A 13,439-nucleotide genomic window follows, 5' to 3' on the forward strand; every position below is an offset into this window, starting at 1 on the left:
CTTTTGGGATGAGCTTTTTTAGAGATGAAAAAGCAGTAAATTTTAGCTTTTTCAGCTAAAAAGCACTTTTGGCTGTTATTTTACCTTTTTAACCTTACTTTTTGATTTAAAATGTGTTTGATGCTATTATTTGTGTCTTCTTTCTTGATTATTTAATATGAGTTTTACAAATGTGTTAAAAGCATTAATTAAAAATAAAAAATATTTTTTAAAATAATACAATTGTGTCAATATCTAATTACAAATATTTAATTATTATATTTAAATATTTAAATATAATTTATATATTCTAATTAAATTTAATAAATAATTAATATTAATTACTTAAAAATATTTAAAATTAATATTATATATTAAAATATTAATAATAAGTTATAATAAATTATTTTTTATATTTTTACTAAAATATCATAATATTAACTAATTTGAACATTATTTAAATACATATTTGTTACTTTATAATATCATGTCTAAAATGGACATTTTACTTTTTAAAAGTACTTTTTAACAGCAATATCAAACACTTAAATTTTTCCAAAGCACTTCTCAAAAGTACTTCTCAATAGCACTTTTTCACAGCACTTTTCAAGAGTACTTTTCAAAAACAATGAAGAGCTAGCCCTTAGTAGGGTCTTCCTAAAATAAAAATTATTTTTTAAAAAATTTTAAAATTTTAAATTAATACAAGTAAAATTAGATTTTAACTTTTTTAACTATTTTAGACTAATTTAATAACAAATACAAATTCAAAAGTTAAAAAATGGAAAAAGAAATAAAATAAAATAAAATACTAAAATAATTGTTTTTTGAAAGTTAAAGCTGTAAATAAATCATAATGCAAAACAAAAACATGTTAGAAATTAAAATGTGAGTTGCGCCTGCACCTGCAACTTTTGATTGGGCTAAGATGATGTCTTAAATTATCATATACTTAAGGATAAGATTAGTTGGGAGAAAAAAAAAAAAACTGAAGTCAATATCAGAGACAAAAATGGCTACTCACACTGACAAACCTACACACGCCTCTTCCCTTACAAGCAAACTCTTTGCTTTGATCAAAAGAGATTAAAAAATAGAACTTGCAGTGCGAAAATCAAGCTGACCATTGAAAGCGGTGGAAAGTCCATTCCAGTGGTTTGGGTCTTCACTCTTTATATAACTCCTTAATCTTTCCTGTTGTACTGTACCCTTTGCTGCTCTATGCCTATGGCGATGATGCCGATGGCGATCATCCTGTTGTTTGCCATCCTTTTGGCTAGAGGTGTTAGTAGTGCAGAATCCAGTTATATAGAATACAACACCACACAGAGAATTGTTCCTGGTAAAATCAATGTCCACTTGGTGCCCCATTCTCATGATGATGTTGGTTGGCTCAAGACTGTTGATCAGTATTACTTTGGGGGCAACAACTCTATTCGGGTATACCCTTTCTTGCATGCTTCTTTTTTTGTATTTGGTTCTTGCTCGATTGGGATTTGGTATTTGATTTGATGCTTCTTTCAACTTTCATCAGGGAGCTTGTGTTCAGAACGTCTTGGATTCCGTCATTTCAGCTTTATTTGATGATAAAAATAGAAAATTTATCTATGTCGAGATGGTAATTTTGTTTTCCTTCTTCTTCTTTTTCAATTTGAAGCCTTTTCTGTTCTGGGTTTCGACTCCTTTGCCCGTGTAAATGTGATTGATTTATGATTTCTATTGCATCGTTTGATTTTCCTTTTCAGGCTTTCTTTCAAAGGTGGTGGAGACAGCAGAGTAATGCTAAGAAGATTAAAGTGAAGGAGCTAGTCAACTCCGGTCAACTAGAGTTCATGTAATATTTTTTCATTTTTTTCCTATAATTGCATTTTGGTAAACTGAAAAGAAGTAAATATTAGAAAATTATGAGCAGTTGATTATCCTCACAGCATCTACCATTTGTTTATTAGGGCTTAATTGCTAATTTCCTGTGTGTGTATGTGTGTGTGTGTTTATAGAAATGGAGGTATGTGTATGCATGATGAGGCAACCCCACATTACATTGACTTGATTGATCAGACAACCTTAGGACATAAGTACATCAAAGATGAGTTCAATCAGATTCCTAGAGTTGGTTGGCAGATCGATCCTTTTGGGCATTCTGCTGTGCAAGCTTATTTGCTTGGTGCAGAGGTATGTATGCATGTGGCTTCAATGGGATTATTTCTTTATGTTTGGTGTATGAAATACGTTTTCGTGGCTATATATTGAATTTGTTATGTTCAAGTTGTTAGAATGCCTCTCTCTTTATTGCAGTTAGGATTTGACTCTCTATTTTTTGCTCGAATTGATTATCAAGATAGAGCTAAGCGCTTAAAGGAAAAGACTCTTGAGGTAGTATGGCAGGGTTCTAAGTCCCTTGGTTCATCTTCACAGGTTCGGGTCTTAACATCTATAGTTCTCATGGCTTTCTCATTTTCTGATTCAAAAACTGGATATTCCTTACTCCATTGAAGTTTGTTATAGACACAGAGTACTATATTTACTCCTTTTACTGATGTATTTTGCTGATATTTATAACATTGTTTTGATCACTCATATTCTGATTTCATGGCAGATATTCACTGGCATATTCCCCCGGCATTATGATCCTCCTGATGGTTTCACATTTGAGATAAATGATGTGTCTCCTCCCATTCAGGTAACCTTGTAAAACGTTCAAGTATCACTTTTCTCTCTACTTTTTGGTTATAAATTTATTAACACGAAGTTTTTAACTGAAGGACGATGTTCTCCTGTTTGACTATAATGTTCAAGAGCGGGTCAATGACTTCATAGCTGCTGCACTGGCACAGGTAGGACGTTACAGTTGCTATTTACTGATTTCCTTGAGAGCAAAACGAACTCTGCTTCCGAGATTTCTCCGACAGTATGGTTAACAGCAGTTGCTTAGTAACAGTTTTCTATTTTAGGCAAATGTAACGAGAACAAATCATATCATGTGGGCCATGGGGACTGATTTCCGTTACCAATATGCAAATTCATGGTTCAGACAAATGGACAAGTTCATTCATTATGTCAACCAGGTACTTGATTTCCTTGTACATCTTTCATTTTGACTTCTTATGTCTTCTTGTAATCATTTGGTCATGTTTTGATCTCTTTTTTCATGAGATTTGCCATCTGATTTTCCCTTTAACTGCTATAGAATTCTAGTTGAATTTTGATGTTATAAAGCTTTTTCTTATTTGGAGAATCTATAGGATGGGCGCATCAATGCCTTATACTCCACTCCTTCCATCTATACCGATGCAAAATACACAGAAAATGTGCAGTGGCCACTCAAGACTGATGATTTCTTCCCGTGAGTTTAATTTCAATTTATGGTACTGCCCTTAGTGTAAGTCTGTGATGCTAATAAAACATATATATTATTTTTAGGTATGCAGATAAGCCAAACGCATATTGGACAGGTTACTTCACAAGCCGGCCAGCCTTTAAAGGTTATGTCAGAGTGCTGAGTGCTTACTATCTGGTAAGCCAGTTTCTAGAAATGTGGTTGTGGATTTTTAAAGGTAGATTCTTGCAGACTGTTTAAGGATGGTTTTTTTTTTTTAAAGCTTTCTTTTCATTATCAACAGGCTGCCAGGCAGTTGGAATTCTTTAAAGGTAGGAGTGCTTCAGGACCAAACACGGATGCATTAGCTGATGCTTTGGCAATTGCTCAACATCATGATGCAGTTAGTGGCACAGAAAGACAGCATGTAGCTGCTGACTATGCGTTACGGTTGTCAATAGGATACAAGGAGGTTCGTACAGCTTAATGTCCTAAAATTTTGTACAACTATTGGCATTATACGGCTTAATAAAAATTTAATACTTTCAACTTTATTTTTAGGCTGAGAAGGTGGTTGCCTCTTCGCTTGCCTTCTTGGCAGATTCAAGGTCAAGTACTGAACAAAAGAACAGTGTTACAAGCTTTCAGCAGGTACACAATATAATTGGTATTAGTTTTATGCATCTTTGAATTTTTAGTTGCATGCTGAAACTAAAAAAGGAGTATAGAAAGTGCACATAAATTTTTATTATTATTCTTGTTGACCAATTTGCATTTTTTAATATAATTAAGTTGGTTGGGTGGCTTTTCTGACAAATCTTTTTTTTAACAAATCTTTTGCTAGTGTCCTTTACTTAATATAAGTTTTTGTCCTCCATCGGAAGCTGCCTTGTCCAGTGGGAAAAGCTTGGTAATGATATACATATACTGTTTCTGAGTTGGACCCATTTATTTCATGGCAATAGATCAACTAATATTTTATCTCCAATGTAGGTTATCATTATCTACAATTCTCTAGGATGGAAGAGAGAGGAAACTATAAGAATTCCTGTGAGTATCCCCCTTCTGCCTTTCTGGATTATTTGATGTGACAGTTGGACCTCTCTAAACTTTGATATTGTAGTACTTCAACAACAATAGAGTGAATAAATGATACAACCTGCATGCTTGCAATCTATATCCAACCAGAGACAATAACACACAATGAGGAATTGCAATTTATCTACAAAAACTGAAAATCTAACTGTAATCATTTAGAGCATGAAATTTGCTTGTTTTTCAGTGAGATTTAACCTGTGACAGGTCTCCTCCGAAAGTATTGTTGTCAAGGATTCTGAAGGGAGAGAAATCGAATCACAACTTATCCCTCTTTCAAATTCCACTTTACGCATAAGAAGTCAATACATCAAAGCATATTTGGGGAAAAAACCAAGAGAAACAGCTAAATATTGGGTTGCTTTTTCAGTTTCAGTGCCTTCTCTAGGTTTCAGCACTTATATTGTAGCAACTACTAAAGAGACAGGTCGGCATTATTGCTTCATTTTTTTTATTTGTCAATAAAGTAGATGATTTTGACTTATGCTTCTAAGTTATTAACAGAATGAACTGTTATTAAATTTTCAGAAGGCCGTAGCCCTACCATCTCAACCATGCATACCTATGAAGCAAGTGAAAACAATACCATTGAAGTTGGCCAAGGAAGTTTAAAGCTTCTTTACTCAGCAGATAAAGGAAAACTTACTCGTTATGTTAATACCAGAAATTCGGTAAACTATTCTGTCTAATCTTCAGTTTGGTTGTGTCTCTCTAACTATAATTATTGGATTATTTTTCGTTTATTTGTCTTTTAAATTTCTTTCAGTATTTCATATTTTATTTGGATTCTCTTTATTCTTTGTAATCTTTTTTTCTTGTGTTATAAAATAATGTTATTTAAAGCCACTTAGTCTGTAATCTAATTTTATTGCTGAAGGTTACGGCCTTTGCTGAGCAATCCTATGGTTATTACTCGGGAAATGATGGAACTGATAAAGATCCTCAGGTATTTTTGTTCATTCATTGAGCTTGTGGTTGGAGAAAAGGTATTATATTATAATATACTAATTGCAAAATACTTATGTTTTATAAAGGCTTCTGGGGCATATGTTTTTCGTCCAAATGGTACATTCTCCATAAAATCTGAAAACCAGGTATCTGTTTTTATTTGAACAAATTTCATGTCTATCAGTAATGACCCTTTACAATTCATTTATTATTTTTTTCAAAAATGAGGATCTGAAGAAAAATGGAGATTTGTTTGTTGCAGATTCCTTTAACGGTTGTGCGGGGTCCCTTGTTGGATGAAGTACATCAACAGCTGAATTCATGGATATCACAGGTGATTCACCTAATAGAAACACGTTTGATGCACCAACTTCTGTTACTGGAACTTTTTACCTTAATATGAAGCTCTCATATTTCAGATTCTTGCATCTGAAAGTTATTGTTCACAAGTTCGTAAAGCTTTGGGACGGGATATAGATTCATAAAGAAACAGTTGCATATAGTTTATTGTCAATTATTGGACTTAGGAAAAGTGGGTTATGCATATCCAATTCATTTTTTGTCTAATTTATGTTTTTGTGGAGTCACTATTGGCTAAATTTAAAACCCCGGTCAATTTGCCGTCTGTTTTCCTCAATAAATCGTAATAAAAACATCCACCACCGTACTCTTCTGAATCTCTGCTATCATGTTTATATTTAATTTGGAGTTATGTAATGCAGTTTCTATTTGCACAGAACAAGAAGTTTATGGCTTTTATTTGAACCGAAGTATCTAGTGTCTTCAACTTATAGTAACAGAATGCTGCATTGATGAACAGGTTACCAGGGTATACAAGGGAAAAGAGCATGCTGAGGTCGAGTTCAGTGTGAGTTAAATCTCTCTTGTTATTTTTTAAATTGCTTGCAGGACTGAACGGTTGGGTGGATTTTCTGACACTTTATGTGGATAATCTTAGATTGGACCTATTCCTGTGAATGATGGGATAGGTAAAGAAATCATCACTCAAATTACAACAACTATGAGGACCAACAAAACGTTCTATACAGATTCTAATGGACGTGACTTCATTAAACGGGTATGTTGATTCTTACTGCTGGCCATTCTAGCAAATTCTTGTCATGCAATTATTTTTTATCAAAAGCCATGCAGAATTCAACTTCTAGCATAAATTGTTTCTAGATACCAAATTCAGCTTCCAAAGTTTTCTGAATGGCAACTTTGCTAGCTTCTGTTTTTCTACTTGGTGAATGCTTGTATGCTTATTTTTCTCTTAATTTATTGTTTCATCCACCAAAATGAAATTCTAGTTCTGTAATTGCTGATAACAATGTCTACTTTTGCTCCATGGTATTTAAATCCAATGTTTGCAGATTCGAGATTTTAGGAAAGACTGGGACCTTCAAGTTAACCAACCAATTGCTGGAAATTACTACCCGGTATGTTCCTTTCTGTGAAAATTGCAAATATTTCTTTCCATTCTATAATAAAAATAGTGGTATTGAAATTGGATTTCTTCTTTGCATGCTTTCTTCCAGGTTAACCTTGGAATCTATGTCCAAGATGATAGCACAGAGCTCTCAGTGTTGGTGGATCGTTCAGTGGGGGCATCCAGCTTAGCTGATGGCCAAATTGAGCTGATGCTTCACAGGTCCATTGCATCTTTCCTTTCTTTTCTTTTATTTTTCAAGTACTTATTATTCAGAGTCTATAACATATAATGATTTATAGGAGGTTGATTCACGATGATATCAGAGGTGTTGGTGAAGTATTAAATGAAACAGTTTGTGTCTCTGAAGGATGTGATGGTTTAACTGTAAGCATAGCTTGACGTCATGTTCTTTGTCTGTGACTCTTAAAGTGCCATGCGTAATGGAATTCTGGATTTTGCAGATCCTTGGGAAATTTTATCTCCGAATTGATCATATAGGAGAAGGGGCAAAGTGGCGTCGCACGGTTGGCCAAGAGATATATTCCCCACTTCTTTTAGCCTTCTCTGAACAGGTGAAGTGTAAACTAAACTTGGTTCTTTTGTGGCATTGGCCTTCCATGCTTATGTCATTGATGTTCCTTTTTCTATAGGATGGCAATGATTGGATGAGCTCTCACATTCCAACATTTTCAGGCATTGATCCCTCCTATTCATTACCAGATAACATTGCCATAATAACTCTCCAGGTGAAGAACAAGTTACAGAACTAGCTAAAAGCTTCTGATGCCTATGACCTGAAAATGATTTTTTTTTTAAATTGCCCTGTGCATGCATGTTGGTTACTTAGGATAGTAAGTAAATTTTTTTTATAGTTTTCCTGCTTTTGAATATTGCAGGAGCTGGAAAATGGAAAAGTGCTGCTGCGGTTGGCTCATCTGTTTGAGGTACTCTTAACTCCTCCCTTTGTGTAGGTTGTATAGAAACTTTATTATTATATGGTTCCATCCACATATTCAATAGAATAGATTGTAATTTGTTTTGTTGATTTGGTCAAAGACCGGGGAGGAAAAGGAGTATTCAGTGATGGCAAGTGTAGAACTGAAAAAGCTGTTTCCAAACAAGAAGGTAAGAGCAGCAATAGAGAATGGTTGATGGATGATATATGTATATGGCATAATAAATTATCTTACAGTGGTATTTCATCACTCCAGATAAAGAAAGTAACAGAGATGAGTTTGTCTGCAAATCAAGAAAGAGGTGAAATGGAAAAGAGAAGGTTAGCTTGGAAAGTAGAAGGCGGGGGCGGAGGATCAAAGTTGGTAAGGGGAGGAGCAGTTGATCCTGCTAAGCTGCTCGTTGAACTTGCTCCAATGGAGATCCGAACTTTCCTGATTGATGTAGATTACATCCAACTGGTGGGTGGTTGAAAGACACACCAAAATGTGGTTTTTGTATGTGCTAAATAAATCTTCATCTACTCAAACTTAATGTAATGGGGTTCAAGCTGTGTTTGTATGTGCAAGTGCAACTCCCTCTCACTACTAACTTCAGCCAAAGTTAAACACTGACATCTGCATCACACTTTGACGGTTGCTACAATCACATATTCATTAACTTACTGCCACACATGGGGTTTAGTGTTGCGTTGGTGACTCTAAAACTCGTAGAAAACACTAGCAAGGCATTTGGTGCTTTCCATGTGATTGATAGCCAAGTTGCTCTATAATGCTTAGTATATCTTGAAAAATATTGATTAGTGTCCTGACAAAGTTGCATTACAACATTTGGTTTTCTAAATATGATGATTAATCCGAACACTTTTTGGAAAATATGATATGATGACAAATTATGTTTGGTAAAAGTATCTCTTGTTACCAAGTTTACCTCTCTAAAAATTTGTAGTATCATTTGAATAATAATTAATAATGTTTTCTTTTTATATCAATTCATCTTACTTTTGGATCGATATATTAATAAATTTAACTTTTACAATTTTTTTCATTTTTGTATTGATTCTAAAAAAAATCAACAAATTTAACCATCGTTAGATATCAACAAATTTAGAATTAATGACCAAATTGATAGGACAAATTTATTATGATAAAATTGACAAAATGTGTAAACATTAAAGGAAATTATAGCTTTCAAAAGTAGGATAAATTGGCCAAATAAATGAACATAATGATTAATTGTTCTTAATTTAATTGCTTACTTTCAGATTTTTTTTAATCATCAATTGACTCAATATCAACGTTTACAGCAACTAGATTAAGGCTTTCATCAAAGAGAGACGATGGATTCTGAAGAGCGAGAGAAAGTCGACGATAGACGGAGCGATAATCGACAAGCAAAGAAAGGAGCAATCGAAATTCAAAATCGAGATGCGGATGTTGATATGGAAACTAACTTGACACCAAACAAGCCTAGGTCATGGAAGGATCGTCTCACCGGTACAGGCCTGCAAATCAAAGATAAAACAGAAGAGATAACTAGAGAAAAAGATGACGACGATATAGACTTACTCGAAGAAGATATTGTGAGAACCTCGGTAAACGGCATACCAGCAAGAATTCTCTAATCGGGTCAATCAGTTAGTTATAAAGGATATGGAACTTACGGTAGTAATCAAGCTCTTGGGAAGAAAAATTGGTTACGCAACACTGCAAAACAAGATCCATTCCTTGTGGAAACCGAGCCAACCGTTCAGATTAATGGACATCGAAAACGGCTACTATCTGGCTAAATTCCAGAACGTCGGAGACTTTGAGAGGGTTTTAAGTCTAGGGCCTTGGATAGTTTATGGGCAATATCTAACTGTTCAACCTTGGAGCATTGAATTTAACCTTCGCAACCATACCAGAATATGGTCATGGCTTGGATACGACTACCAGGATTGCCTGGACATATGTACAAAAGGAAAATTCTCTGAGAAATAGGAGGAATGGTGGGAACAGTCGCAAAATTGGACTTTAACACTTACAATGGTGTTCGGGGAAGATTTGCAAGAATGACAGTCTACGTCAATCTTGGAAAGGCCCTTACATCGAAAGTTCTAATCAATGGAATACCACAAAGAATCGAGTATGAACACCTTCCTACGGTATGTTTCTCTTGTGGCCACTATGGACATAAACAGGATATATGCCCAAAATCGACGACTGTTCAACAACCATAGAAAGAAAGCTTCTCGGGAGAAGAAACAATTCCGAAAAACAGACCTGATTCAAGAGAAAGCAACCTTACAAACAACTCTGGTGACTATAGACCTTGGATGCTCGTGGAAAAACGCAACCGGCGATGGTCAAAAGAGAGGCAGAACAGCAACGGCGCAGTCAAAGAGAAGAAACAAAAAAATATTAGGTTTCAACCTTTGGAAACCCTAATTGACGGAATGGGCTCAGAAGAGAACAGGCCCATTATGGAAACAATTCAAACCCAAACAGAGGCAAGGAATTTGGTGTTCCCCATAGAAGCAAATAGTGGACCCTCATCCACAGGCCAGTGTCATGGGTTGCGCATGGGAACCCGCAACCATGACACATCTGTGTGAACCATCAAGAAGGCAGGAGGTCATTTGGCCCAATCAGACCGGCCCGTTGCTTGAAGAGATTGAAGGCCCATCTACAAGTTAGACAAATATAATATATTATTTTATAAGATTACATATCTTAGATAAGATATGTAATCTTAGAAGATATGATTTTATATTCTTAAAGGTTTGGTGGTAGGTGGCCTTTAATCATAGCCGTTGATGTACTTAATTTTGCACCGTTGGATTTGGGGAGGCTCAACTATAAATAAGAGACCTCTTCCCTCATTGTAAATCACTTGAGTTTTGAGTAAGAAGAATCATTGAGAGCATTCACTCAAACTTTTCTCTCTTGCGTTCTTATTTTCCTTGGCTTGTTCTTGTCTCATTTTTCTTTCATCTTGTTGGCTTTGAGTTGCTTTCGCTTGAGTTGTGTTTTGGGAGGAATTCTGTTGAATCCTTCTTTTGTGGAAGTTAGGCTGACTTAGGCGTTTTGGAGTAAGAAACTGCCTAAGGCCGCACGGATTCTGAGGCAAGAATCTTAAGTCCGTGACAGTTGGTATCAGAGCCGTTCGAAAGCACTTTTGAGATATGTCGAGAGAAGTTGGTGAGAATGAGCCAATGGAGACCCGTGGGAGGGTCAGGAAGGCTAGTCGATCGAGGGACATGTTGTCGAGCTTGGAAAATCGAGTGGTCAATCTCGAGGAGTCTGTTGGTGACATGAGGGAGACACTCGAAGTGGTCCTAACCCGTATGGAGGAACTGCGGGAAGACAGCAAAGTGTTCGTACTTGACACTCTTAGATCCACTTCGGACAAGCTGACGGTAAGGGACGAAGCTCTTGAGGCCCTGGTGACTGCCATGAAAGAGGAGATTGCTGAGCTTAAGGGGGAGCTCACAATTTGTAAGGTCGCTTTGGGAAATGGGATGTTGACTTCAAGATCGAAGCAACGCCATGTAGATGTTCCAAAACCCGAGAAGTTCAAGGGGGCTAGGTCTGCGAGAGAAGTGGACAACTTCCTGTGGGAATTGGAGCAATATTTTCGAGCAATGGGCATTGAGGATGATGCCACTAAGGTAAACACTGCTTCGATTTACTTTACTGATGTTGCTCTCTTATGGTGGCGACGTAGGTCCACGGATGAGAGACGTGGAGGAACGACCATTGAGACTTGGGAGGAGTTCCAAGGAGAGTTAAAGAAGCAGTTTTATCCGCAGCATGCTGAAAAGGAGGCTCGTGCTAAGTTACGTCGGCTTACGCAACAAGGCACTATTCGAGATTATGTGCGGGAGTTTAGTGAGCTGATGCTTCAGATCTCAGACTTGAATGAGAAGGAAGCATTTTATATGTTTGAGGATGGGCTAAGAATGTGGGCTAAGCAAGAGTTGCGCCGCCTAGGCATCACCGATTTGACTGTAGCTATGGCTGAGGCAGAGAACTTCTACGAAGCTGGTGGGAGAAAGTTTGACAATAATGATGCTTCCAAACCCAAGCCAAGACCCAAAGGCAATGGTGGGGGAGACAAAGAGCAAACAGAAAGGAGTGGCGAAGCCCCAAGGAATTATAATGGTAGACCAGGGGATAAGAAAGAGCCAATGAGATGCTTTCTTTGCCAAGGTCCACATCGGTTGAGTGTTTGTCCAAAGAGGGCCGCTTTCAATGCTATGGAAGCACGCGAAGAGGCCAATCCTGACACCAAAAGTCTTGGTACGATATTGGGCGGTGTTGAAGACAAGACGAGTAATGGGCTGATGTTTGTGGACATCATCGTGGCAGACAGAAAATTGAATGCCCTTGTTGACACTGGTGCATCTGATTTGTTCATGTCTAAAGAGATGGCGAAAGAACTCGGTCTCAAAGTGGAGGAAGATTCGGGTCGAATAAAAACGGTAAACTCAGAAAGTATTCCCATAACGGGTGTGGCTAAAGGGGTGGAACTCAAACTTGGCGAGTGGACAGGCAAGGCAACCATTAAGGTAATCCCACTTGATGATTATGATTTTGTGGTAGGATTGAGTTTGTTTGACCGACTTAATGCGTATATTCATCCTTCCGAGAACTACATGATGATCTCTGATTCGAACCATCGTTATATGGTGCGAATGAAAAGAAAGGGAAACATGGAAGGCAAAACATTGTCGGCAATCCAATTTGCCAAAGGAGTACGTAGAAACGAAGTCTCCTATTTAGCCACCTTAAGGAACAATGTGGAGGAGAAATTCGAAGAAGAAATCCCAAAAGAAGTAAAGCAGTTGTTGCAGTCTTTTCAAGATGTAATGCCCACAGAGTTGCCCAAGACATTGCCACCAAAGAGGGAGGTAGATCACAAGATTGAGTTGTTGCCTAATACTGAGCCACCAGCAAGGGCACCATATCGAATGTCTCCACCTGAGTTGGAGGAATTGAGGAAGCAGTTAAGGGAACTTCTAGATGCCGGGTTTATTAAACCTTCCAAAGCCCCATTTGGAGCGCCGGTGTTATTCCAAAGGAAGCATGATGGGTCCTTAAGATTGTGCATTGACTATAGGGCCTTAAACAAGATCACTGTGAAGAACAGGTATCCCATTCCTCTCGTTGCAGATCTGTTCGATCAACTTGGTAGCGCGAGATGGTTTACTAAGTTGGATTTGCGATCGGGGTACTACCAAGTGAGAGTAGCCGAAGGGGATGAGCCCAAAACAGCCTGTGTGACTCGGTATGGGTCTTTTGAATTCTTGGTGATGCCGTTCGGGTTGACAAATGCTCCGGCAACATTTTGCACCCTAATGAATAAGGTATTACAACCTTTCTTAGATCACTTTGTGGTTGTTTATCTTGACGACATTGTGGTGTATAGTAAGACGCTTGAGGAGCATGTTGGACATCTGAGAGAGGTGTTCCAAGTCCTACGGGAAAATGAGCTGTATGTCAAAGAGGAAAAATGCTCATTTGCCCAACGAGAGGTGCCTTTTCTTGGCCATATTGTAGGAGGTGGCATGATCCGAATGGATGCAAGCAAAGTCCGAGCAATTTCCGATTGGGAGCCACCAACCAAGGTAACGGAATTGCGGTCCTTTCTTGGTTTAGCAAACTACTATCGACGTTTCATTGAAGGCTACTCCAAGATCACTACACCCTTGACGGACTTATTGAAAAAGGG

At 37.2% G+C, this 13,439-nt stretch overlaps 1 protein-coding gene and 1 long non-coding RNA gene across 3 annotated transcripts; one reads left to right on the forward strand and one right to left on the reverse strand.

The window, feature by feature from the left end:
* The first annotated feature begins 860 nt into the window (after positions 1-860).
* Positions 861-8,285, forward strand: LOC107888446 (alpha-mannosidase At3g26720). Of its 2 annotated transcripts, none has more exons than XM_041077565.1 (29): positions 861-1,419; positions 1,514-1,597; positions 1,725-1,813; positions 1,977-2,151; positions 2,275-2,394; positions 2,576-2,659; positions 2,742-2,813; positions 2,931-3,044; positions 3,222-3,322; positions 3,400-3,493; positions 3,579-3,767; positions 3,857-3,946; positions 4,140-4,205; positions 4,289-4,345; positions 4,598-4,817; positions 4,919-5,061; positions 5,268-5,336; positions 5,425-5,484; positions 5,601-5,672; positions 6,159-6,206; positions 6,297-6,416; positions 6,712-6,777; positions 6,877-6,989; positions 7,070-7,154; positions 7,232-7,342; positions 7,421-7,516; positions 7,667-7,714; positions 7,827-7,895; positions 7,982-8,285. In XM_041077565.1, the coding sequence occupies exons 1-29, from the start codon at positions 1,201-1,203 to the stop codon at positions 8,195-8,197; spliced, it is 3,090 nt and encodes a 1,029-aa protein (XP_040933499.1). In that variant the 5' UTR covers positions 861-1,200; the 3' UTR covers positions 8,198-8,285. The 2 variants fall into 2 exon arrangements, with proteins under 2 accessions (XP_040933499.1, XP_016668043.1); XM_016812554.2 differs by having other exon boundaries at positions 3,600-3,767.
* Positions 8,286-8,943: 658 nt separating this feature from the next.
* Positions 8,944-10,648, reverse strand: LOC121206569 (uncharacterized). Its single transcript, XR_005901633.1, has 2 exons — positions 9,388-10,648; positions 8,944-9,228 (listed from the first exon to the last, which is right to left on the reverse strand). It is a non-coding gene; the product is annotated as an uncharacterized lncRNA (long non-coding RNA).
* Between the last annotated feature and the right edge of the window lie 2,791 nt (positions 10,649-13,439).

The sequence above is a fragment of the Gossypium hirsutum genome, chromosome A09 (genome assembly GCF_007990345.1).
Source record: "Gossypium hirsutum isolate 1008001.06 chromosome A09, Gossypium_hirsutum_v2.1, whole genome shotgun sequence".
Lineage (NCBI taxonomy): Eukaryota > Viridiplantae > Streptophyta > Magnoliopsida > Malvales > Malvaceae > Gossypium > Gossypium hirsutum.